General features: G+C 32.9%; 3 protein-coding genes across 10 annotated transcripts; 2 read left to right on the plus strand and 1 right to left on the minus strand.

The window, feature by feature from the left end:
• Positions 1 to 2,951: 2,951 nt before the first annotated feature.
• Positions 2,952 to 5,724, minus strand: LOC118041982 (U-box domain-containing protein 15). The gene is made up of 4 exons (XM_035049478.1): positions 5,410 to 5,724; positions 5,202 to 5,318; positions 4,103 to 4,528; positions 2,952 to 4,007 (listed from the first exon to the last, which is right to left on the minus strand). Exons 1-4 carry the CDS (start codon positions 5,722 to 5,724, stop codon positions 2,952 to 2,954), a joined length of 1,914 nt encoding a protein of 637 aa, XP_034905369.1.
• Positions 5,725 to 9,914: 4,190 nt separating this feature from the next.
• LOC118042083 (cyclin-B2-4) lies at positions 9,915 to 13,351 on the plus strand. Of its 7 annotated transcripts, none has more exons than XM_073407428.1 (12): positions 9,915 to 10,326; positions 10,509 to 10,569; positions 10,692 to 10,803; positions 11,049 to 11,102; positions 11,211 to 11,262; positions 11,358 to 11,519; positions 11,597 to 11,722; positions 12,012 to 12,101; positions 12,202 to 12,423; positions 12,517 to 12,612; positions 12,706 to 12,887; positions 12,984 to 13,351. In XM_073407428.1, the coding sequence occupies exons 2-12, from the start codon at positions 10,515 to 10,517 to the stop codon at positions 13,126 to 13,128; spliced, it is 1,296 nt and encodes a 431-aa protein (XP_073263529.1). In that variant the 5' UTR covers positions 9,915 to 10,326; positions 10,509 to 10,514; the 3' UTR covers positions 13,129 to 13,351. The 7 variants fall into 7 exon arrangements, with proteins under 7 accessions (XP_073263529.1, XP_073263531.1, XP_073263528.1 ...); XM_073407427.1 differs by having other exon boundaries at positions 9,921 to 10,326; positions 10,671 to 10,803; XM_073407425.1 differs by having other exon boundaries at positions 9,925 to 10,326; positions 10,671 to 10,803; positions 11,046 to 11,102.
• Positions 13,352 to 19,222: 5,871 nt separating this feature from the next.
• LOC118042078 (BTB/POZ domain-containing protein At2g30600) lies at positions 19,223 to 27,319 on the plus strand. Of its 2 annotated transcripts, none has more exons than XM_035049637.2 (13): positions 19,223 to 19,663; positions 20,008 to 20,913; positions 21,083 to 21,412; positions 21,970 to 22,200; positions 22,551 to 22,712; positions 23,149 to 23,361; positions 23,443 to 23,490; positions 23,585 to 23,643; positions 24,320 to 24,452; positions 26,339 to 26,413; positions 26,496 to 26,576; positions 26,756 to 26,824; positions 26,946 to 27,319. In XM_035049637.2, exons 2-13 carry the CDS (start codon positions 20,128 to 20,130, stop codon positions 27,162 to 27,164), a joined length of 2,406 nt encoding a protein of 801 aa, XP_034905528.1. In that variant the 5' UTR covers positions 19,223 to 19,663; positions 20,008 to 20,127; the 3' UTR covers positions 27,165 to 27,319. The 2 variants fall into 2 exon arrangements, with proteins under 2 accessions (XP_034905528.1, XP_034905526.1); XM_035049635.2 differs by having other exon boundaries at positions 19,223 to 19,568.
• Positions 27,320 to 27,547: the final 228 nt, after the last annotated feature.

Here is a 27,547-nt window from a genome sequence, read left to right on the forward strand (position 1 = left end):
TATCACCCATGTATTTATAGTATATAATCTAAACATGATATGGTTTATGATACTTAAAAATTTAATTTGATTTAAGTTTTTAATTCAATTGTATAAAATATTAATTTAACAAAAACTCATTTAGTCTAGTTAATTTTTTAACTAGTTTAATTACTTATTAATAATATTTTTTTATTTATTATAATATTTTTACGGATGGATTAGTTAGAACATAAATTAGAGACTTCGTTGATATTTATATATATCATGGTAAGACAAACTTTGAAATTGTGGTGAAAAAATATTTTAATTTTTTTAAAATATTTTTTAAATTTTATTTTTAATTTAGCATATCAAAATTATTTAAAAATAATTAAAAATTTTAATTTTTTTTTTAAATATTATTTAACTGCAAAAACAAACACCGTGTAGAAAAACTAAGAAGCTATGACCCACAGTGTGAATATCATAATATACTTGTGGCGAGAAAAGCAAGATTGAAGATTGGAGTCGCAAATTTTTTTGAATAATAAAAATAATAATAATTGAGTACGTCATCGATTCATGGTTCCTTATCCAAGTTTTGGTGCTTTGCTAAAACCAATCCGTATCCACGCATGCAGTTGGTGACATGGACCACTCTTTTTACGACACGTTTGCGGAAATACCTTGAAACGTAAACCAGGTAAAAAGGTCACTGATAGAGCTGTGTTTTGGTATTTTACGAGAGCAGGAGGCTTGCCAAGAAGATTTTAATAGGGCATGAGGTGTGAGCTTAGCCACAGGGGATGCTCCCTGGCCCACCCTGAATTAATTCTCTTGATTCCGTTCACACTTGTAATTTGTTTTTATTTTTCATTTTAACGATTTTTTTTTTTGTGAGGCGGTGTTTTTCTTATTAGTTTGTATATGTTGATAATTAAAATTATTTTTCAATCCAATTTTAAAATTAAACTAATATTAAAATATTTATGAAAAAATACGTTTCGGGGAAAGAATATTTGGGTTTGGTTGTTGGCTAAGAGGAAGTTATGGATCCTTTTTTTTTTCCTTCCAATATTCAAGAATTTTTTTGGCTTTACAAATACCGAGGCATTGGTTGTTGGTCCTTATGCATCCGTTTTTAGTAATATCTAGTAATGAAAAATAATAACAATATTTCTTTTCCTCCATAAAAATTATTTTTAGTTCATTCTTTTTTCCATGTCTTTTTTAATATACTATAAATAATTAAATATTGGTAATTGATGTTTTACCTAATAAAAATAAATACAGTTTGTTTTTTATGTTTTAAAAATATTTTAAAAAAAATTTAAATTTTTTGGATTTTTTTTATTTTAAATTAATTTTTTTTATGTTTTCATATATTTTGATGTGCTAATGTTAAAAATAATTTTTTAAAAATAAAAATATTATTTTGATATATTTACAAGAAAAAAACATTTTAAAAAACAATTATTACTATACTCACAAACTTTTAAGTTGTAATTATTAATATCTATATAAGAAAAAATTCATTAAAAATAATAATAAGAAAATATCTTTCATCCATAAAAATTTGTGAGTTGTAATCGTGAAACAATTCTGTTTGATAAAAATATCTATTCTTATCTAGAGCAGGAAATAGAAATGGAACAGTAAACGGGCCAGGCCCACTTACAGGATGAGACGTCACCTTGATTCCTGTGCCGTTTCAGCCCACAAGGCTGATGATAAGGTGATGATGCGTTACCACTCCGCCTTTTGTGTGGCCATCAACTGCTATGTTTGTTTTTTTCCAACGCATGCCATCCAGAACCCAGCCTTTACTGAGCACATAGAGAATGGATAATTATTGTGGCCACATGCCTTATTTCTATACGGAGGAATTGTCGGTCTGCGTAGCGTGGTTGTAAAACCCAGATCTGTACATTATTATTTTTTTAATTAATATTGATGTTTGGTCGATTTTTACATATATTAAGTAATTCAATAAATTTTAAAATTAATAATCATATAAATTTTTAATAATTTTAAGACTTATAGGACTCGAATTGATAATTTATAAGAAAGATACAACTCTTAAAATTAATTTACATATTATTTAATTGATTGCAGTCAGGACAGGTCAATGTTAAAAAAAAATTATTTGGACAAAAAAATCCAGTTTGATCTGCTAACTTAGTTAAAACACCATTTGTTGGTTTTTTTTTTAAATAATATTATTTTAATTTTTTAAAAAAATTATTTCTTGAAAATCAACTCTTATACATAATTTGGATCTTGCTTTGAATTGATTTTTGGATTGTGGTTTTAAAGTGATTTTTTAAAATTAAATCTTAAATAAAAATTATCAAATTAATATCTTTTTAAAATATTTTTAATATTTTTTATGATATTTTTTAAATAAAAATATATTTTTAATTGCATTGTCAAATATATATAAAGTCTTAGGAGGATTTGACAAATTTATTAAACTCAATACGAATCAAATTATGGGTTGGACTGTTAACTTATAGCAATCCAAATCAATTATTTTTAAATAAAAATTAAAATTATTTTTTAAAAATAAAACCAGATTTTAATCGGTCACAAGTTGACCAATTAGATCAAATCGAGTAACTTCCAATTGAATTATTTTAAAACTTGGTCTACATGAGAGCAAGGTTATCGGGATCCTGAGTTCACCCACCATGCAGGTTTAATAACTTTGGGGTCTAGACATGGAGGGGAGAAGAATTTGTGCAGCAAAGTTTCCTTGAATCACTGAGCAACTGAGATTTTTGCAAGTCATTATGCAATTAGCCTCAGATCCTGAAGTCTATGCGTTCACCACTTCACCTACTCCAATTCAAATTTCAAAGACCAAATGGAGAAGACAGTGAACAAACAAGTGAATACAGAATTAATGTATGTCATTTATATAATTACAACAATTTAATATGGACACAGAACATTAGAAAAGTTAGTATGTTCAACTTTAGACAAGAATCTCAAATGTGTTCAGCTTTGCTCATAAGCTGTAACAGAGAATTTGCCTTCCTCTGAGCTCTATTGGTTCCACTCTTTGAGATCTCAACTAAATTTTCGTAGACGCCAAATTGAAGTGCAGCAAGCATGAAAGAAGAATTGGTTGATCCCAGCTCAAGAAGAACTGAAGTTGCACATTCTTTGTTTTTGGGGGTGCCATCTTTCATGAGTTCTACAAGAGTTTCAATAAACGAGAGCCGTCCGATCTCATTTCGCCCTTCAGGATGCGATGCAAGGAGTAGAAAGATCGACAGGGCCTCATCGACCATGCCCAGACTCCTGTCCTCGATCAAGTGGAGTAATGGTGTGACAATGCCAGCATCTATAGCCCTACCTTTGTTTGAATGGTTGAGGGATAAGTTAAAGAGTGCAGTGGCAGCATCTTTTTTCCCTCTTACAGTTCCATTCTGTAACAAATCTACTAATGGCGGGATGCCATCGGACAACCCTATGGTCACTTTGTTCTCATCGAGCATTGATAAGCTAAATAAAGCTGCTGCAGAGTTCTCCCTAGCCTCAGTGGTTCCGCTATTCAAAACTCCTATTATAGCCGGAACGGCTCCCTCCTTGGTTATGAGACTCTTGTTATTCTCATCAATAGATAGATTCAGCAAAGCTGTTACGGCGTGCTCTAGAATTTTAGAATCGGGATAGGACAGGAGTTGAACTATTGGTGGGATTCCTCCATTGTTGGCAATCAAGATTCTGTTCTCGGGATTCTCTTTGGAGAGCAAGCGAATCTTCTTCACGGCCTTTCTCTGCACTTCGAGCTGACTAGAAGATAGGTCCTTAACCAAAGAAGAGACTTTCTCTTGGTGCTCGGAGGTGGTCCCGGGGTCTGAGCTTGCTGGAAAATGCTTTTTGGGAAGCTCAAAATTATTATTCTCACACCACTGCAATATTAAGTTTTTGAGTGCATAATTCGGTGCCAATGACAGGTGAGCCAGTATTTCTCGAGTCTTCGGACAGGTCCGGTGATTGGAATCAATCCACTTCCGTATGCTCTCTCTTTCATAAGTCTTTAGGGGATCACCGAGGGAAAAGAAGGAAGCTCACAGATTAGTATCCTGAGGAATTATGAAGAAAGGTGTTTCACTTGGATATGACTGCTTACCTGACCGCTTGCAACAATAACAGGATCTGTCATTATTTCTAGTGTGATTGGACAGAGGAATTCATGTGGGATGATCAGAGACGGGCTCTTCTTCAGCATTTTAGGCACAACAGGATCATCAAGCACATCGGTCACTTCCATGCCTACAACTTGCTTGAATTTGTTAAGAAGATCAATCATTTGCTGGGTGCTCTCAGTTACTTGGTTCCCTCTCTCTCTAACAAGATTCCTCATAGCTACAGTTTCAATCTCCAGGTCTTCAACGCTAATCAGCTCTAGCTTTTTCGCTAGTCTTTCTATTATGGCCCTGTCAGCATTCCGGTCATCCTTCTTTGTTAGCACCACCATCATATCCATTGCGAGCTCTATATCTTGTGTATCCGTTCTCCTCTTTGCTCGTCTAAGCTGCACTTTCATCAGCTCAACCTGAACAACCATGGAGAATTGCCTCAGATTATGATACCACAACAGGATAAACAGCTTGCAGAAATTCAAAATACATCAGCTGAAAATGTCTCGAACAGACAGGTATCGAACTGCTAGTGCAAGTTCATGTAGAATCCCAGCCCAGCGAGTTCATGTTCTTGTAACGATCATTTTCGTTCCAGAACTACCAAACGTAAACCTCCAAACAGGCTACAGAGACTTCGAAAACATGAAGAGCACAAAATTAATTAAAGGGTAACTTTCCTTTTCCCATATCATTTCTTCAAGAAATCAATCCAAGCCAAAATGATCGAGGAGGGCTAATTCACCATCACAATATTCATCTCAAATTATATCACAATATTAAACACAACACATTTTTCTTTATCAAGTGTGTTTGGCATTGTAATAGCTTTTATTATTGTCGTTTGAAAAAATAAATTTAAAAAAAAACTATAAATTATACTATTTTTTTAACCAAGGTTTCAAGAAAGAGTTTTCACTGTTACCCATACAAAACTGTGATATAGCTATAATAAAATACAGACCTCATCATAGAAATAAAACGGAGCCTTACAAGCAAATTCATGAAGTATATAATGGGGAAAAATCAAAGAAAGAACCATTCAATGTTCATTAAGATTACCAAAATTAAAATGCTCGATTAACATACCTGTTCTTTCACCTCATCAGAGATCTCAAATTCATCGAAAGGCACAGCTTCAAGAGCTTTCCATAATTTGTCAAGAACATTATGGAATCTCATCATAACCGCCTCGCTCTCGACAACCTGAACCACAAACAAGTCAGTAAATATGCATTAATAGCAAATATTAAATAATTAATCATCATTAGATCAGAATTAATTGTAAAGTCATGACCAGATAAATTTTGCTTCCTTCATTGCAAGTTGTTAACAGCTTCTTGGCCAAAACAAGTGCCTTCTTCAAACTACTCAAAGAAGCAATACCCACGTCAGAAATTGTCCCATCAAAATCCTTGATCTCCTCTAAGAATGGCAACAAAAGTTTCATCCGTCTAACAAGGCCATAACATTCCTTCTTATGACTTCTTCTGTAATCTCCAAGTCTGGCAACAGATTCAATCACGCTCAAGATCTCTTGAGCAATATCGATTTCCTCTCGTGGGCTTGATTCATTTGATTCAGTACTTTCCTGATCTCTTTCTCCATCCATTACCATCTGCTGCTTGCAATCTTCCCCGGGAAAACTCGTGGATTCCAGCTGGGTTTTAGACATGTGATCAATCTTGGTCGTTTTGCATGGGAAAAAAATGTTTGCAAGGGATGAGAAACTGGAAGGGAACGAAACCCTAACCCTAAATATTCTTCATGAAATTGAGCCGTGGCTTGTTTCTTCGATGGATGTAAGCCTCTTCGCGGGCTTTCCGGCGGTTTGGCTCTTAAAATAGAATTTGAAAGTTAGTTAGTACGGACAAAATGGATTTTGGAAGACACCTTCGCTTTGTCTGTCAAGTCTTTCTAGTTAAATTGTATTCGGTTTTACTTATCTATTTCTGTTAGCATCCACATTTATGTATATAAAGTTCAACGCGAAAAATTATTAATTAACCAGAATATTATATATTGGGTATCAAATAAAAATATCATATACATTTATGTATATAAAGTTCAACGTGAAAATAATTAATTAATTAATCAACGAAGGGATGTTTTCTTCTCAGTTATTTAATTTGGTTCCCCTTTCATCTTTCCTTTTGGTAGCTCAATTAATTTTGTGCTAATCATGGGTTTTCTTCCCCTTTCTGGGGCACAAAATATGAGAATCTGCTTGCAAGACGATACCAAACTGAATTAACCTTGATTTTCACATGAATATCAAATTTTAGCTGTCAGATAACAGTCTAGGCAGTTTGGATTTTACAGCTATGAACTCCTTCCTTCATGCCAGGAGATAAACATGTTTAAGTCAATGTTTAGAAATATAATTGAAATTGTATTTTTTTAAAAAAAATTAATTTTTATTTAATTTTTGTATATTTTTATATCCTTTCAATGTCTTGATATTAAAAATAATTTTTTTAAAAATATATTATTTTAATATATTTCTAAACAAAAAAACATTTTAAATTATATATAATAACAGAGGACAACAGTAATAACTATCACACCCTGTAACAATACTTTCCATAGGCATAACAGAATGAATATAATTTGTTGCCATGCCCTAGCTATATATCTATAAATTAGCCATGGATTCTCCGCTCAGGGTCAAGATGATTTTGTTAACCCTGTTAGGGTTACAAATCAAGTGGCATAATTCAATCAAAACAACACAAGTTCTTTGGATGTATTAGTTAAACGACAGAGTTTCTTAAAGTTTTGGCATAATGGAATCAAGGGTCGAACCAGTAGCTTCTTTTATTTTATATATATATATATATAATGGAATCTGACAATTTATTTTTGAATATAAAACCTTGTCCAATATTTTGGGAGGGTGCAAATTCATTACAACACTCCAACAAGTATTTTAATGTGTTTTAGTGTCTGTTGTTTGTTGCGTTCCAAGCCAATGAAACATTATTTTTATGTTCATAATGTTTTTTTTTTTACTCGAATCGCAGTTTTCATCATTGTTTATATGAACTTTAAATATTGTATTAAACATTAAATAAATCAATGCTCAGTTCAAATGGACATGGTTTGAACTTGCTTCAAAATTCGAAAACTAGAGCGAAGAATTAATAACTCCCGACTTCAGCATAAAATAAAATAAAATAAAAAAATGTGCACTGGTTTGAATGAAGTCAAGATGCTCCTCAAACGACAGACCATTTTTCTAGAGAGGAATGTGGTAATTTTCAATAATTCTTATTAATTAATCTGTTAAAAATTCCGAACAAATCAATTTACTAGTCCCTATTTAAGTAACTAGTAGCAGTTTAATCCTTCTAATTGTATAAGTCACAGGTGTGTCTCGTTAATTATTATTAAGATAGTATTTAATGTTGCGATGGATGATAATTATTTTTAAAATAATTAAAAATATATCAAATAATTTTTTTTTATTTTTAAATTTTACTTTTTACATCAATATATTAAAAAATCTAAAAATCCCAAAAATAATAATTAAAAATTAAAAAAAATCATTTTCTTAAAGCACAGCCTAGATACATAAAGAAATGGTGCCTAACTCACTAACAAACTTCTCACCTCTTCTATATATATATATATATATATATATATGTGCCTGTAAATGGATGATGATGATGATACAAGGATATCATTTGATACAAAATGATACTAGGAGTATATTTTTATTTATTAAAACTAAAATGCCCAAGTTATGATCTACTAAAAAATTCTTAACATAATCATAGTAACGGCAAACGTTGCTTGTACCAGGCTGTCGGCCTCCTGTTGTCGGGACACACTGTGCAGAGTCTACAGGCTCCATATTTATGAAGACCGAATTGTCCTTTTAAAAAATGGCAAAAAAAAAAAAAAAAGATGGCCACTTTGCATTGCAACTCCTTCATCAAATCGATGATGATGGTCTCTCAGCCGCCCGATTCACCATGGTCACCAAGATGGAAATCCAATCAAGATCTAATCAATGCTTATCGCACATCGATGACGTGGATGATGGTCTATTGGCTCTCCTATGATCGTAGTATAGAATGCCCCATCCATTAAGGATGAAAAGGAGAATAATTTTTTTTTAGCATGGTAAAAAAATTTATCATAAAATGATAGTGTAAAAAATATTTTAAAAAATAATAAAATATAAAAATCGTAGAAGATATCTTTGGTTTGAGAGCCACAAGTGTTATACATGATTAACTGCAAAATTGATGGACAAAATATTAATTTAAAAGAGAAAAGAGAAAAAAAATCATAAAGATATATCAAAACTTTAATAACAATATCATCAATATTATTGAAAAGATACCAATAAAATAAATTAAACAACATCAAAAAAGATCATTATCAAGATCGGAGTGAGTCACATAAGTAACCCAAAAACAAGTAAATCTTAACATATTTGGACAACTCATGCGACCTACCCTGTTCATCGTCAATGACCTTGTTTGATGTTTTTTTTATTTGTTTTCTCTCTTTCTTTCTTATACTCTCCTTGTAATTCATAAAGAGAGAGGAGAGATAAAAATAAAATAAAAAAATTTTAGAGGCACAATAAAATTCTAGTAATAACACCACTAGTATTATAAAAAAGATCTCAGTGAGAAAAAATAAATGACGCGAGATAAGGTCACAAACGATAAACAAAGTGGACCACATGAATCATTTAAAAGTGTCGGGGCTCATTGGCCTTTTGGATCACTTATGTAGCTCATTATGGTCACTGTTAATAATATATTTTTGTGTCAGTAGATTCGTCTTGTCGAAATCTTTTTGATGGTATCAATGGTGTCATCATTAGAGTTTTATTGTGCTTAAGAGTCTTTTTTTTTTCTTTGTATTTTTATCTATATCATATATCATGATTTTTTATTGAATCTTTGTGTTTAATAAATTTATAATTTGAGAGAATTGCATATGATATTTGCAATTCTCAAATCATATATGTCATCTGTAACTTCGTAAATTTTATTATTTTTTTTAATATTTTCTACATTGTGTTGTTTTATCTTTTCTTTAATACTATACTAAATTCCCAAAAAAAACTCGTATCACCTTTCTATCACTACCATACTAAAATCATAGATATTAAAATCACATATATTTAGGTTTTGTATGTTTGTGTGGTTCATTATACATATGGTGCAACACGCAAACCAATCTTATTATATGGTAAGTATTGTAGTAAGTGATATTTTTTAAAAAAATATTTTTCATTTAAAATCATATTAATTTTTTAAAAAAAAAAAACACCAAAAAACTGAAATTAACACACTACCACACACATTTATATGAAAGCTTGGTAACAATGAATATCATTACTATTTGTTTTTACAAAATACACTAGTTTTGTTGCAATTAAAATTATTAAACTTGATTTATCAATCCAAAAACCATATCGTTTCAAGATTTTTTTTTAAAAGAATTCAAATTAAATTTTAACAAGACTAATCAATCATGGATTAACCATCAAATTATCCCTGTTTGACAGGTAAACTTCCACATATTGTTTTTTAACATGATCAAAGTTACAAGTTAATCTGGAAAGCTGAGCTTAACATCATTGCTTTGCAGCATGACATAAAATTTTTGAGATTCAAAATTTTCCAAGGTGGGGCTAAAGAGTAATAAACCCTTGCTTTAAAGACAACCAACCCTTAAAAGGGCTGTGTCGCAAGGATAAGGAACAAAAAAAAATAGTAGTAGTAGAAGACAGTTGAGTACAGTAATGGAGTGAGGTGTGTGGGAAATTTTTAAAAGGGGGCACATGGCAAGGTAGCCGTTGAGCGGCACACAGGAGAACGCGACTTTTCAATAAAAAAAGATCAGACGGTCAGAATTTACTAGCCGTTGGTTTTAAAAATATATAGAAGAGGGCACAGACACAAATCCGATATTTGCGTCTCAATTTCGCATACAGTTCAGTTCGTCTTCTTGTTTCTATCTCTCCTCTTCTTTCTTCCTCCTTCCTTTGCATTTCTTCTCTAGAACCCACAAAGATTTTGATTAGAGGGAGAGAGGGAGAGAGATCGTGCTCCATTAATGGGGTTCTTTTGATTAGTCTCTCTCTAAGATCAAGGCACGTACTTTAAGGGAAACAGGGTTGCATTGAATTTGAAGGTTTTTTGTTCCCAATCGAAGAAGAAGCTTAAAACAATACTTGAATTTGAAGGTGAATTGTTTGATTTTATGATCTGGGTTTTGCGTTTTGATCTTAGTTCTTGATTAGGTCTTTCTCTTTTCTTTTATTTATTTTTTTTAATAAAAAACCATATTTTGTACTTTTTATTAACTTTCTTTATAGCATTTAGCTGTTTTAACAAAACCCCATTAATGGGTTTTCTTTATTGGTAGAAAACAATGGCTGGATCCGATGAGAACTACCCGGGTGTGATCGGACCCGGAAATGTTCAAGGTAATAACAAAACCCCCAGAAGTGGTATTTAATTTTTATTATCTGTTTAGTTTAAAAAATGAAGGCTTTTTTTAAGCAATTAGTTTTTCTCAATTTTAAAGGGGTTTTACGTGGCGGAGTAGGGAAGTTTCCGGTGGCGACAGGAACTAATCGCCGGGCGTTGAGCAACATTAATCGGAACATCATTGGAGGTCCACCGTACCCCTGTGCTATCAACAAAAGAGGGTTATCGGAGTAAGTGTTCTTAAATCCTTACTAGTGTCTTAATCTTAATCTTAATCTCTTGTTTGGTTCCTGAGAAAATGAAGAAAAAGTAAAGAAAGTAGGCACTTGGTGGTGTGGAGTTTTTTTTCTTTATTTTTAATTGATTTTCATGGGTCTTGAATGATGAAAATTTTGAATCTTTCTTTTTTTTTGCTTGTGTCTTGTCTTTGATTACTTACTTCTGAAAATGTTTTGTCTGTTTTACAATTTAGAAGAGAAGGTATTTGTATTAAGAACCCACCAATTCCAGTGCATCGACCTATCACTAGGTCAGTAACTAATTGACCTTTTGTTTGATGTTGAAGGTGCTATTTTGATGTCAATGAATTGATCTTTTAACTGACTCTTTTTGGGTGTAATTCATGATGTTTGTTTAGGAAGTTCGCTGCCCAGCTTGCTAACAAGCAGCAGCAACAACATAAACCAGAGGTACCTTTTAAAAGAATTGAATTTGCTGTTAATTTTTAGGGTGGATATACGGGGGTAAATTATGAGATGGGACTGAGAGTTGTTTATGTTAACAGGAAATAAAAAAACCAGTTCTATCGGAACCAATTTCTAGTGAGCCAGAAGATTGTAACATCGTAGATGTGGAGGACTACAAGAGCAGTAATGACTTTGCTGTGCCAATGTATGTGCAACATACAGAGGCAATGTTGGAGGAGATTGACCGGATGGTATTTGAAATATAACTTTTTAGAATTTGTTTGTGTTGCTGTTGTGTCTCTGGTTAGGGTGCCATTGAATTCTTGGTTTCCTTCAGGATGAAGTTGAAATGGAAGATGTCGAAGAAGAGCCGATCATGGACATAGACGGCTGTGACAAGAAGAATCCACTTGCTGTAGTTGAATACGTTGATGATTTATACAATTTCTACAAGAAAGCAGAGGTGACACAGAATCTATCTTCGTATACAATTTGTGAAAAATAAACAAAAGCCTTCAGTGCTCCTATCTAATTTAAGATATTTAGGCAAAAAAGGGCTGTTATAAATTTATTTCGAAATTTTAAATAAACAAGGGTGGAGCTTTATGTTACAAAACATGTTAGAAGGTATATTTGTCTAACCATGTTGGATGGAAAATAGCTCTGTTGATGGTATGTTTATGGTTTTTCGTTTGAAGTATTTGCCTTCTCAGTTCACTTACCTAACTCTTTTTCTGGAAAAATAATTGCAGATATCTGGCTGTGTCGCACCAAACTACATGGAACAGCAATTTGACATCAACGAGAGAATGAGAGGCATTCTCATTGATTGGTTGATTGAGGTTTGCAGATGCAGTTTTTATTACCTAAATAATGCTTAAAAGATTAAAGTTAGTTATCTGGTTTCATCTGAACTGCTTACAAATTTGATGGAATTAACAGGTGCACTACAAGTTTGAATTGATGGAGGAGACCTTATACCTTACTGTCAATCTCATCGATAGATTTCTAGCAGTCCAGCCCGTAGCAAGAAAGAAACTCCAGCTCGTTGGAGTGACAGCCATGCTACTTGCATGCAAATATGAAGAAGTATCTGTTCCAGTTGTTGAGGATCTCATTCTGATTTCTGATAAAGCATACAGCAGAAAAGAAGTGCTTGCCATGGTATATTAATATTTAATCATTCATTGTTTTTGTCATATTAATATTATGATCAGAAGGTGGATGCATATATGATACGAATTTTAATTCCTGCAGGAGAAGCTCATGGTGAACACCTTACAATTTAATCTATCTGTTCCCACTCCATATGTTTTTATGAGGAGATTCCTAAAGGCTTCACGTGACACGAAGGTTTGTAATGGTCTATTGCATGAATAATTTAACTGTACTCGTTGGTTTTTTTTTAGTGTGACGATACTGATTAAACCGGTTGTTATTTTTAAGCAGCTTGAACTTCTGTCCTTCTTCATTGTTGAGCTCTGCCTCGTTGAATATGACATGCTCAAGTTTCCACCTTCATTGTTAGCTGCTGCTGCAATATATACTGCTCAATGTACTCTTAGTGGAACAAAGCAATGGAGCAAGACTAATGAGTATTATACTAGCTACTCAGAAGAGCAGCTCAGGTAAGTGTGTATCTCTTTGCCTGTTTCCATTTACATGTCAAGATCGACATTTGTTGACTCCTCGTTTGTTTTTTCTGTCCTATTGTGGGGATACAGGGAATGTTCAAGGCTTATGGTTATTTTTCATAGGAATTCTGGAACAGGGAAGCTAACAGGCGTACATCGGAAGTATAGCACCTCTAAATTTGGTTATGCTGTGAAGAACGAGCCTGCTAACTTTTTACTGGAAGCTAAATTTTAGCAGGACTGACAAGCATAAGATGATTTGACATGAAAAGACTAACCTTATTCAAGTAAAATTTGGGGGGTTGGGGGTTATAACAGAGCAACTGAAGTTGCCCCTGGACGAGGATCAGGCTTAGAGTTCTTTGAACTTTTGATATTCTTTCTTTTATGCTATTTGAACATAACAGGGGATGTTTTCATTCTCCTTTCTCAAGAGTAAAATAATGTTTTCAAGGCTTGATTTTCTGTGTATGTTTCTTGTTGAATCATTCGCTTTTGAAATTAGCGATTGAAGATGGGCACTACTGTTTTTTATAGAAGAATGGTTTGAGATTTTGCTTGTCTCAGACTGTTTTTTATAGAAGATGGGCTAAGTGAGAATTCTTGCATGTTGAACCAAATCTGAACACTCAGATTAACCCCAAAAGGCAAAAAATAAAAATAAAAAATAAAATGAAGAAACACTGGAGGATATCATCACAAAGCCATGATTATGTATTGCTGTTGCTGCTGTTTTTTATGCCATCATCATCACAAGCCAGAGAGTTATTATGTCTTCACAGCAAAGTAGCAATAATGAAGTTGTGGGGAAATCCTCTGTTCAATCTGATCCAAATAATTTATATAGGTACAGGTTCCCCAGGTAGCAGTGGCCTCGAGAAGAATGAATTCAATTTATATAGATTGAACATGAACAATCCCTGTATTGCTTGAAGTGAGCACACTTCTTACCAACTTTTCTTTAAGCTGGCAGCACCTTTTTTTTAATCGACGTTAAATACAAAATTGTATTTGGTTAGTGTTTTTAGATAAAAAAAAAAACATGTATAAAATGAATAAAAATATATTTGGTTGGAGTAAGGAAAATACAAATATATAGAAATGTGTATTGCTTGAACGCACATTTCTTAACAGCTTTTCTTTAAGCTTGGCAGTACTTTTTTTTTAATCCACGTGAAATATAAAATTGTGTTTGATTAATGTTTTTAGATAAAAAAAAATATTATGTATAAAATGAATAAAAATATACAAAATAAATTTGTTTCTATAATATTTTTAAATATTATATTTTTTTATTTTTTAATAAAAAAATATAATAACTTGTATGTCTTCTTTATTCATGGATTAACAAAAATGTACAAAAGCTTTATTTGTCTCTATCATTTAATGAGCCTCTTTCTTTTTAGGGATGGCATTGCCACTCTCTCGCAGCATCCACCAACTCAAAACTTAATTTGAAAACCATATTTCAACCCATATGTTTTCGGGATACTCTTAATAACCAATAAATAACAAATGCTTTTCCTTGTGTGGTTCTATTTTGATGGGAACTTGATAAGCACATCTTGCTTTTACTACTATGTGGTCGTTTGGCACTGCAATTGCGCTGCGGATGAAAGTAAAAGCAATATTGAAATGTTTGGTTAAGTTGAACCACAGTTTTATTTATATGGGTCCCACTCAAAAACTGAGGTTGGACCTCAGTTTTTGAAAAGCAATTTACAATTGCTTTTTCGTGTTCTCCTCTCTCTCACCGACACTGTAATTAACACAAAACTTTATCAACCCCTTCTTCTGTCCTTTCTTCTGTCAAACGAGGCTTCTACCTGCACCAAATTCCTGTTAGCTCGTCTCCTCTGCTTCCTTCCTCTCTGTTCCCAAATTATTGCCATTGATCTAGATTCTCATTTCCCAAATTTTTCCTTCCCCTCTGTTCTCTTCTCTCGTCTCAAACAGAGGCAATAATGAACCAAATGGGCAACACGAAAAGGAGCAGATTGAGAGCTCTCAGATGCCCATCACTGGGATGTTGAAGAGAAAAAGGAAGTATGTCATGAGAGCTTTTCCTTGGTCTCGTTATATATCCTCAAAAGATGCAATTTTATCCTTTCTAGTAGCATTATTAGTTTGAGCTAATTAACAAAAATTGTATTAATTTTGATGCCAATCTGTCTAAGTTAAAAAGACAAGGGCAAGATTATTGCGTGCACCCAACACAAGAGGTAAATAGTTGATTGTTTTTATAATAAAGTAAAATAGCATCTCTTATAAATATAAAGATATATTTTTTAAAGTAATTTTACAATCAGACTGTATACAAAAAAATATATTAATCAAATACAAGAAATTGATTTTTTCAACCACAATTTTAACCGCAGTTTTAACCAAATTTTAAAACGAACCTCACGAAAAGCACTTTTTATTAAACTACTTTTTTTAAACCACAACCACAAAAGCAACCACAATACCAAACAGACTCTATATCGGAAGATACTCTATGTATTGCTTGGTGTAAAACAAATAGTGAATTTGTTTGTCTTTTGTTGAATTTTTCTTATGGCTTGATGGAGAATTTGATATGCTAATGATTTTTTTATGTGTTTCAAAATACGGTTAACCAACATATTAATTAATCAGTTACGATAATTTGAATTGGATTTTATAGTTTTTTTCTTCTACAGTACCTCAACGTGACATAAGTGTGTAAGGGATTGTCAATATTCAATTTTTTTTTATAAAGGCTAATAAAATTATTTATTTTGGCTTTTTTACCCCATATTGTAGGGTGGATCTTGAAAGAAATGAAATACCTCCCTCCAAGATATACATATGACTTTCATTGAATATATCTTTCTATAAAATTATATATGTATATGAGATTGAGTATGAAATTTTGTTCACTCACTTTAAATTGAGTATTCATTTCCCTCCTTTTTCTGCTAGGATTATAAATCTTGTATTTTCCATATCCATGCAATTGAGTCATTGAGTTCCTGAAATAGTGTAAAAAGAAGTGTTTCAAATTATTTTTATTTGACTCGAACCTTCTCTAAAAAAGTCAAGGCATTTTGAATTGTTTGGTGACACAGATAAAGTCAAGAAAAACATATGAAATTATTCTAATATTGGACCTTAGAGATAGAATAATTCATAATCAAATCTCTTTAAAAAAAAGATCTTTTGTCTCATTGTAGCCTGCTTCAGTCCCTTTACAAAACTTTTATTATTGGGTTTGCCATATACTTTACATGTTTCTAGCAATTCACATGGCATCATCAAATGAAACAAGTATTTGATAAGAATTTACAACACACTATAACGCCCTTATTGATGATCCTTTACTCCGACAACATCTAGAGTTCCTCGAACAATGTCATATCTAACATTAGGTAAATCCTTCCCCCTCCTACCAAGACTACAAGATGTTCTTGCAAATTAAGGCCAACACAAGGTATTTAAGTAGTGGTTTCAAATCCAGAGGTTAATTATACTCTAACAACTTTACGTAAGGTAGAGTTTGGTTTTCTAGGGGTGATAATGGAAAAGTTGATAGATAAGTCACCTTTACTACCACTTTATAGAACCGTACATGATATTTTCACCTCATATGGCTTCTCGTTCAATTCTTTCAAAGTCATTAGACCATTTTCATCAGTCTAGAAGCTCTTTCCTCCATCCAATTCATCCAAAAAAATAACTAGAATAAATTCAGTCACGTCTTCATGTTCCAATTGAACACTTTTCTTTTTTTATTATGCTCAAAAGAGAAGATTCTTCTTTTTATCAAACATATACAATTCCAATCACGATCTTATAATAAGAATAAGAACAAAAGATCTTTTTCGATCAATCCTTTTACCCCCTTTCTTCGAGAATCAAAAAGATATTTTCAAGTTTGAATTTGTTCATTTGGAATATGGACTCTTTTTTGTTTATATATTTATTATTTTCCCTCCTTTTTTTTATTCCCTTCCGTCATTCCTTAAATCCCATAGGTTTGATCTTGTAGAATCTGACTCACTTTTTTATTGATTGAAGGACATGAAATAGATCATATTGATTTTTTTTTTATCAAAAGTACTATGTGAAATCTCCAGTTTTTCCTCTTTTGCTACCCTTACAACGTTTGAATCAATAGAGAAACTTTTCTTCTTTATTTGTATGAATCGATATTATTACATTCTAATTCCTTCCCGACACCTCCTAAGAAACATCCTAAATTGGATCCCAAATTGATGAGTTAGTGTGAGCTTATCCATGTAGTCATGCACTATTTGAATATGAATTTATTTTTCTGAAAGATTCTGGCATTTGTGCTTTGGTGGGTTTTCGAGATCCTTTCAATGACTTAAATTTTTAATTAAGAACTTGATTTAATAAATCTAAAATTGAGGACTTAGATTGAGAGAGGAGATTTTAAACCTAATTTGAATCTAAAGCATCGAAACAACATCGTTTCATTTAAATGAAATGACACATTTCATGTAAAATAATGTCATTTTAGTAATTAATTAATTTTTTTTAAAAAAGAGAGAAAACATTGCCGATTTAGAAGGCATTGTGGATTGTCTTCCAACTCTCATAAAATAAACACACACCACCTTTACCCTCTACAATAGTACTACCTCCCAGCACGATTCTCGCTGAGTGGTTCCCCATGTAGCTGCTCCAACAGTGGTCCAAAACCATTGACTCGACTAGTTTTTGATAGCCTGGTTTGAGAGTACTAGTTGGTTTTGGCTTGGCATCAAGGGTTGTGGTTAATCCCAAAGAGTTTAATGACTGAGACTTGGCTCCAAATGGGAGCTAAGGCACCTCCCTCATGCCTTATAAATAGGGATGCTCCATGTCGACACCAAAAAAAAAAAAAGAGAGAGAGAGAGAGAGAGGAGATAAGAAAAAAAGGGAAAAGACCCGAAAGAAGAAAAAAAAAAGACTAAAAAATAACCTTCCTAGACCAATTTGAATTTGCTGAAGACACTAGAATCTTTCTCTCGTTCTCTTTAAAAAGAAACCATCCTCCATTCCCAGCACCAATAACAACTCTTCTACATCTCAATTGTCTATTTCAACTTTTTTCTCAGCCATGCCAACCTCTACCTCAAGTCATCAAGCACACTACTAGTAGCACTTCTCCTCTAGCTAGGCAAGTCCTCTCCTTTCTCTTCCTTCATTTGTATCTTTTCTTCTTCTATTAAAACATTGCACAATGTAAATTAATTCACGTCCTACAAGCTTTGCATAGCTTGGTTATTAAGCTGGGCCAGTGACCAAGTTATTCGGGATGGATCCTCAGCTCAACCTAACCCATCCTTATAAAAAATAATTGGGCCTTCAGCCGACCCAATCAACTAGGCTAAGATTGTGCCACAAGCCCAATTAGTCCAGCCCTTAGGCTAAGGGTGTGTTTGACAAACACACCCTTATGCTTTTCTCTTAGTTTTTTAACTTGTTTTATTTTAATATCTAGCCAAATATGCTCTTTAAAAAAGCTCAGAAAATTTAGAAATCATTTTGAAATTATTTATGGGTCAATCATATATTTTTTTAGCAATTTTACCTAATATAGGACCATAGACTTATACTGTAAAATATAAAATTGACATTAAAAAATTCTTGATTTTTCTCCAAAAAAAAAAATTTCAAAAAAAAAACTAAAAATCCTTTACTTCAAAATACAAAAATATATTTTAACTCTAGAATGATTAAGTTTTAATCTAATAAGATAAGGATATCATTATTTATGATGACTTTTCTTAAATCTCATATAAATCAATAACTAAAAAATACAACAATACCTTAATTTATATCACACAAATAAACAATGTAGTTTATATTATATAAGATGTATCAGGAATGATACGTCTTTTTTATACATAATTAGTCCTTTTAACCAAATTCTGAAACCAATTATGATTTTTAATTATCAATGTTATATAACAACAACATCTTTCTTTTCTAATAAAAATAAAAATTCTTTATTTGTTTCCATCACTAAATGGATTCCAGCCTAAAAAATTAATCATCATAATACCACATACATGCAACGCTAGAAATGACAATGGAAATGGATTACATTTATATATTTTTTATAATTAATTTTTATTAAGGTAAACAAATTATATATATATATAATTATATTTAATAAACAAACTAAATTAAGATAATTTTAGAAAAATAACTGCATAAATTATATATATATATATATATATATATATATATATATATATATATATATCGAGGGACACCGAGATTATATTTATATTGGTATTTTTATTCATTTTTACATAAAAATCTCTCGATATCTATTTGTACATGACTTTGATGGAGGCAGTTTCAATTCTCATCCCTGAACTCTAGCTGGCCTTGTCATGTCAGGACGGAGGTCGCAAATATGAGAGAAGCATCCTTGTCCAAGCACGCACACCCAGCTGCCCAGCACTCGGTGCCACGTCTCGCTTTCAAACAATCTCTTCAGCCACCATTTACCTATAATCCAAGTGGCAGCCTAATCCTTACAAAAACAAGACAAAAATCTCCCACTCCACCACTTCACTCTTTCATAAGATTTAAATCCTTTTCAAGTTGATCAAAATATATTTTTCTTTTGTCTGGTTCTCGTTACATTTCGTGTTCAAGTTGCTGACAAAGATGGTTTCTTGAATATTCTACCAGGTAAAAATCGAGGAAAAAAAAAAAGAAACCACCTTTACATTGAATCTGATATTTTGTTGCCAGCTATCATCATGCATGTTCATGGGCTTTTTTCGGTATGATTTTTATTTTTTGAGGGGAAGATTAATTTTTGTAAAGATGTTTTGATGTATGTTCTTGTCTTTCAAATAAGAATGTGGTGTAGGATTGATGATGAGTTCAGATTTTTTGTCAAGTTGGTTGATTGCTTCTCTGGCAGATTCCAGCTTTCTCCCTAGATAATTTATTTTGGGTTACTACTGCTACTACTACTATTTTTATTTAATTCAAATTTCTATTACTATAAATATGTCATGATTTGATCGAGTTTGATGGGTTTTCTTTATTTGACCTATGAAAATTTTTGAGCCAGTTACTTGTCGTTAAAATCTAATACAACTGTTCATGTCTTCTTTATCAGATAGATAAGGTGGAGGCCCTTTTCTTGGTGTCTTGAGGCTCCGATAAGTATTGCTTATTCTATAGTGCAATTGCGTCAGTTGAGTGTGGGTTAGCGGTTTTTTTTAATAGCAAGGAAGAGATGATAGAAGAGAAGAAGTTTCTCACAGTAGCACCATTTCAGTGTGCTTGGAGAAAAGATTTGAAATTTAGGGAAGCAGGAAGAGGCTGTGTGGCTTTTGATGCTTTTGCTCACAATGATGTTACAGTGGTGTTTAGGGAGAATGTAGGAAGCCAACACTACCATTATAAGAGGGATAACAGTCCTCATTATACTGTGATTCTTGGGAGTCATAGGAATCGCCGATTGAAAATTGAGGTTGATGGCAAAACAGTTGTTGATGAGGAGGGAGTTGCGCTTTGCTGCTCTTCCACTTTTCAAAGTTATTGGATCAGTATTTATGATGGGTTGATTAGTGTTGGCAAAGGGAGATACCCTTTTCAGAATCTTGTGTTTCAGTGGTTAGATTCGAACCCAAACTGCAGTGTTCGGTATGTTGGTCTTAGCTGTTGGGATAAACATGTCGGGTATAGAAATGTCAATGTGTTGCCATTACCACATAATCATATGTTGCTATGGAAGCAAGTTGACTCCGGAGAATACGAGGGGAAGGAAGAGGAGCTAGAAGGTGAACAGATGAGCTATGAGAAATGGGGACTTGAAAATTTTCTTGAGAGTTGGGAATTATCTGATGTATTGTTCATTGTTGGCAAGGACAAAAGACTTGTCCCAGCTCATAAGGTTATCTTACAAGCATCTGGTAATTTTCCTGTGAGCTTGCCAAATGAAGATGTTATTCAGCTCCAGGACATGTCATATCCAATTCTTCATGCACTTCTTCAATATATATACACTGGCCAGACACAGGTATCATCACCGGTCCACATTTCCAGATTTTATGCTTCTTCATTGAGGATGATTCCGCCTTTTGTTTTATTGTCATGTTCATTTCTTTTAAGAATGAATCTAGCTTCCCGCATCACTTCTAGTTACTCTTGGGCTGTTTAATCTCACTGGTGTCCCCTCTTTGATATAGATTTCAGAGGCGCAACTTGGTTCTTTGCGGGCTCTGAGCTTACAATTTGAAGTGATACCACTGGTGAGGCAGTGTGAGGAAACTGCAGAACGATTTAAACTGAATAAAAAGTTATTTGACTCTGGTAAGAGTGTGGAATTATCATATCCAAGCTTCCAGCCCCATTGTTGTATGGCCTTTCCTTCTCAACTACCTATGAATGTGAAAAGGCTTAAGCAGTTGCAGTCGACTGGAGACTATAGCGACATAAACATTTACATTGAGGGTCATGGTCTTGTTGCTCAACTTCACAAAGTCATTCTAAGTTTATGGAGTGTTCCATTTTCAAAGGTGAGCCATCTTCATCTAGCTTCTATTGTGTCTCCATGTCCTCTGTATAGCATGTTTTGGAAATGTTTATGAAAGTGTATTTCATGTTAAAAGGGACTGATGATTCAGTAATACCTGATTAAATGAATTTGACTAGTGTACACTGATATCCAAGAAATTATAGAGATGTTGTTATATTTTTAATAAAATGATGTAAGGATATTTCTGTAAAGGTCTTTTGATGATTTTAAACTATGATACAAGTTTTCAACTTTTCAGCTCAGAATTGGTTGGTGGTGGTATTTAATAATTATCTATCTGAAACATTTACATGTCATTGGTATTGACACACACTGGATGAGATAGTCTCTTAGTACACATAGAACAGAAACTTAATATGCTCCCAAGGCAAACCTTAAAAACATTTTATCTAGTGGCTGACCAAATATGTGATCTATATATGCCATTTGTGTTCATTGCTACTGAGGCTTTATCCTGAATTTTCTTTATCAATGCTTTGGTCTATTGATTTTCCAAATCAGATGGATTATTACTAAAGTAAATAGTTGCTTTGGCAGATGTTTACAAATGGAATGAGTGAGAGTAGCTCCTCGGAGGTTTTCTTAAGCGATGTGTCACCTGAAGCCTTCAAGGTCATGCTTGAATTCTTGTATAGCGGAGTGCTCAGCCTGGAAGATTCTGTGGAATTTGGAACCTTGCTACTCCAGGTTCTTTTGTTAGCTGATCAATTTGGGGTCACTCACCTTTACCAAGAATGCTGCAAAACACTTTTAGAGTGTCTCTCTGAGGTAGCTAAGCCTTATATTACAAATAATTTAATCCAGAAATTTTTTGTAGAATCATATCTTTGTTTTGTTGTTACAGTATGCTTCTTGTTGACTAGAATTAAAAGAAGGAGAAGTGACTTGCGGTTTCGGGCTTCTGAAAACAAAAGAAGTGACCCCTTTATGACATTGAATTAAGAGATATTGATACCTTTCATGTCCATATTATATGCAGGGATGGAGTTCTCCTAGTGGAAGAAGGTCATACAACAAGTGTTTTCTATTATGCACAAGTTTAATGGACGACGAAGCAGACAAATTTGGGAATGTAGTTGGTTATTTGTGATGAAGCTAACTATTGAACTTTGTTGCAGGACTCAGTATGTCCAATCCTTCAAGCGGTGTCATCAATTCCATCAAGTAAACTCATTGAAGAAACGTGCGAGAGGAAATTTGCTATGCACTTCGATTATTGTACCACCGCAAGCCTTGACTTCATCTTATTAGATGAGTCAAATTTTAGCAATATTGTTCAGGTTGGTTCTCATTCTTCAAATTGACAACTTTGAGGGTTGATTAGAGGATTTATAGACTGTGTCAATACAAGTGTGCTCCGCCAATAGAATCCAGGACTGAATGGTCCAAAAAATTAGGAAGAGCAAGCTCTTTGTATGTAGAATACTGTTTCCTTTTCGACAGTGGAGGTAGGTCCACGATATGGTAGTGGTTTGCTGCTATGTTGCTCTTTAGTTGCAAAGGAATGAATGGATTAGATAACTAAGTACATGGGATAAAAAAGGATTTTGGAGATGGAATTTCATAGTCGTGCTTTAGTTGTTTTAAATTTAAAATGGACTGAGGATAACATGTGAAATACATTACTCTGATAAGTTCTTCCTTAAAAGCAATTTGTGATTGTTGGCAAATAATATAATCATAAACATTCTCTATAACAAAGGATGGGTTTCGCAGCATCAAGATCTAACTGTAACATCTGAAGAAAGAGTCCTCAACGCAATACTCATGTGGGGTATGAGAGCTAAAGAATTGTGTGGATGGGAGGAGGTATCTGAGCTCCATGCACTTTCAACTCCTGACCTCCTTTTCAAGGACAGGGTTCAATCCCTGGATGACTTCTTGCCATTTGTGCGATTTCCATTGATGCCACGCGACTTGCTTAAGAAGGTAAGTAAGCTTTGAATATGGAAAGAACATCTAGCCAATCTATTGAGAATTGTGCCCTGAACTCCTGCTATCACGTTGCAGCTGGGGCAGAGCAACCTAGGCAGGCATCTTCCCATTTTTCACGATCTTGTAAGTTATCATGTTTCAGAAGAGTTGAGATTTTTGAGAAAAAACGTTGCTTTTCATTTTCAACATCTAGATTTCACGCTTGCTAATGTCACAGGTGAGAGAGGGCATCAGTTATGTAGAATTCGAATCCCTAAGGCCTGGGAATGAACAAAAGTAAGTGCAAGATGCTGGTTTCACTTTTCACGTCCATGTGTCTTGACTCTTGATCTAGGTTGTAAGAGTGGCCTAGCCTTTTCATCCTTTTTAATCTTAACCTGTCCAATAGTGGAGATTGATATCTGTCCAAATTAATCCAAGTTATGCATGGAGGCAGCTGATTATTATTCATTGGCTCCACTAGAGTAGTAGAGGTTCTTAACTACTACCAAAATTCCCCAATTTAGTTCGTATGTTTGTATAATTTAAAGAATGAGCCACTGCAAAAAAAAGAAAAAAATCATCTATGGCCACATTTTTTTCAATTCAACCCAGTTGGAATGAGTTGTAAACTATATAGTCTGTTCTATAGGGTAAGTTTGTTATAGTTTGTTTATAATTTAGTCCCATTGGGTTGGGTTGGGTTGAATTGATGAAATGTGATAAATATATGGTAAATGTGATTTTTTCCATAGGGTCTTGTTTGGCTAATTGACACAAACACCAATAAATAAATAAATAAAATTGGGGGCTTGTCAAAGTCAAATGAGAGTGAACATCTATTGAGTCATGTTACTAGCTCATGTAATTTCTGTGTTAAAGTGGTTACTTTTTAATTCCATGCTTCTGAGGTGATGCTTTGTTGATGAGCTATGGCATAATAAAATAGTAGCTAACTGTCTTATTTTTGTAGCCTAAGGTTTCAACATAGGCGATCTAGCTACAAGGAGCTTCTGTACATATCTGATGGTGACAGCAATGGAGTACTCTACTTTGCTGGTACATCTTACGGGGAACATCAGTGGATTAATCCCCTTTTAGAGAAGGTGAATTTTGTGTGGGTTATATATATATATATATATATATATTGTGGAAGTATCTATAGATAAACCAGTGAAATGTTGTTTTCTTGAAATATATATGTTCAGTGAGAATTATAAATTTAAAATTTTTTCAAAGGTTTTAAGAATTTTATTAAATAGATTTAGGATTGTTAAGGGTTTATATGAAGATTACTTGAAGATTAAATATATATTTTTTACTTTAAATAGTTGTTTTAAGATTGAGTTATCGTAAGCTATAAATTATTTAAATATCCGGTTTTTAACAATAATTCACATGAACCATCATTGATAATGCCCCTAAATCTTTTTAGAAGAGAGAGATTGTTATACTTTAGAGTATTAACTTTTTTCTTTTGTGTTTTAGGTGTTTACTTATTATACTTTACTCACCTTCACTTAAATCACACCTCACAAGAAATATAAAGTATGATATTTTATTTATAGAAAAGCTTGATATTTTATTTATAAAGTATTAATAAAGAAAGATTTATTAATACTTTATTGATATTTTATTATTTATAAAGTATTTTATTGATACTTTATTTATAAAAAAGCCTAAAAACTTAATAAATAATAAAATATTAATTTGCCCTTTAAATAATATCATATATATTATTTTAGGTTAATTTTAGAAATTTTTTCAATCAATTCCTTACTGGATTGTTTTTAGGTTTAAAATTATAATTCTCTATATTAATTATATTCTAATCTTTAATTTTTAAAATTTATTTACAATCAAGTTACACTTGATTAATCATTCCATTTTGATTTTTTATTAGTGGCTTTTATATGTGTGAACTATTAGGTTTCTTAATAAGTTGGTTCAAATATAAATCACAATCCTAAATAAAATAGAATTAAATAAATTAAACAAATTAATTTATTATCGATTCAACAATTAATTGATTTATATTTGAAAATCAAATATAATATCTAGCAATATGTCATGATCCCTTAAATATTAGAAAAGTCATAAGTGATTTGACTTAATATTTTTGTGACCAGTTTCTTAGTGTAATTATTATCCTTTCACCAATAATATTTTGATTTAGACATTATAGCATGTAGTGTGTCTACTATGTTAAATCATGTTTATTCTCAATACTATAGTTATTGAATATTTGAATAAGATTTGAAATTCTTTTCAAATCTCATTTTACCTTACGCAAGGATTTACAATCAATACTGTCTGAGAACATGCGAAATATTTTTCTAATTCATTTAGGATGATGAATCCTCTCTTAATTAATCAAATACCTTTATATAATTCATGTTATATCTAATATTTGTCAATTTGTTACCCTTGATAAAGACAATGTATAGCAGAATCAAAACATAATATTTTCTATATAATATAACTCAATGACCTCAAGTCAAAAGATTACTTATACAATTGTCACGTGAGTCTTTTCATATACACAAGTGATTTTTCCATATGGAATTCTCACACGAGTCAGTTCAATGTACATATCATCCGACAAACATCTATATATTAGTTTTAGATATCTATCATACATCAGTTTACGAGAACAACTGTTTTTTTATATATATAAAAAAGAATATAATATATATTAGTCACATCAACTCTAATTAATGTTCAATTTTAATAAAACATTGACTAAAAACATTTGGGAACAATACTTTGATACAATAAGAATTCTATAATTATAATAACTTTATAATTTCATTAATTAAATATTAGGTTCATTAATAAAATATTTAATGAATATTAATATTAAATAAATTTTTATTAATAAATTAAATATATTCACATCAACAATTAACAAGTTACTTGGTCACTTGTAACCATATACTTACATAAAACATATTCAATAAACCGCTGCTTACCCTCTAACTGAATGTTCCAGAGAATCACGATCACTGCCAGCAGCCCCCCTTCAAGATACACTGACCCCAAGGCTTTAGTGTCACGAAGTTACCAGGTTAGTATGAATGATATGTCCGCAACATATATATTATGTATAGTGTGTTTCTTTGGGAATTGAGTTGCCTTTCGTGCATCAGGGAACGTGCTTTGCTGGGCCTCGTGTGGAAGGTGGACAAATACATGCATGGTGGATGGTTGACATCGGCCAAGATCATCAGGTTTTTGTCCTCTACTCATTGCAACCTTTTCAAAATCCTCTTTTAATAAGCTATATTTCTGAAAATCTTAAAGCAAACAGAGGAAATATTGTAACAATCATGAAACAGTCAACCTCCAACTTAGTTTTCGACCCGAGTTCTAAGCCCCATGCTCACCCCCCCTGCTGTGATTGATGCAGCTTATGTGCAACCACTACACTCTGAGACAGGATGGGTCAAGAGCCTTCATAAGATGTTGGAATTTGCAGGTGTTCATTCATCCCTGTTCAGTTCTCCAAAAGGGTTACCCTATCTTAAATCATATTAAACAGATTAAATGCCAGTAATCCACCATTTTTACTGTCGTTCCTTTGTTGATTTCTCCAAAAGGGTTCACTGGATGGGAAGACCTGGACAAACTTGAGAGTGCACGAGAACGACCAGACAATGTGCAAGGCTGGTCAGTTTGCATCATGGCCCATAACCGGGCCCCAAGCTCTACTTCCATTTAGATTCTTCAGGGTTGTTCTTACAGGTCGCACGACAGATGGCTCGAACCCGCACAATTTGTGCATTTGCTTCTTGGAACTCTATGGTTACTTCCACTAGTTTGATGATTATGGGATTGCACGCCTCCGTGTTTTGTGCTTCTTTTTATTTTTATGGTATTTATAAATGCTCCTTCCCGTCCAATAAAACGCATCAATCCATTGCTGTAACCAAACAAGAAGGGAAAAAAAAACTCATCACTGCACCTTTGTACAGTTCCTGCGTGCCTATATTAAAATTTAAGTGCCTGCATACATGAATATGGGTGGGAACACAGCTGTATAGCCTGGCTTTACAGGTATGCTCCGTGACCTGGCCTGAATCGGATATGTTTTAACATGGCAAGTCAATGATCCGGTTTGTAGTGAAATCTTGCGGAGACTCCACAATTTTTTTCAAGAAAAATTATTTAAATCGACATTCTACATCATCCAAGCAGTGCC

Source organism: Populus alba, chromosome 2 (assembly GCF_005239225.2).
Source record: "Populus alba chromosome 2, ASM523922v2, whole genome shotgun sequence".
Classification (NCBI taxonomy): Eukaryota; Viridiplantae; Streptophyta; class Magnoliopsida; order Malpighiales; family Salicaceae; genus Populus; species Populus alba.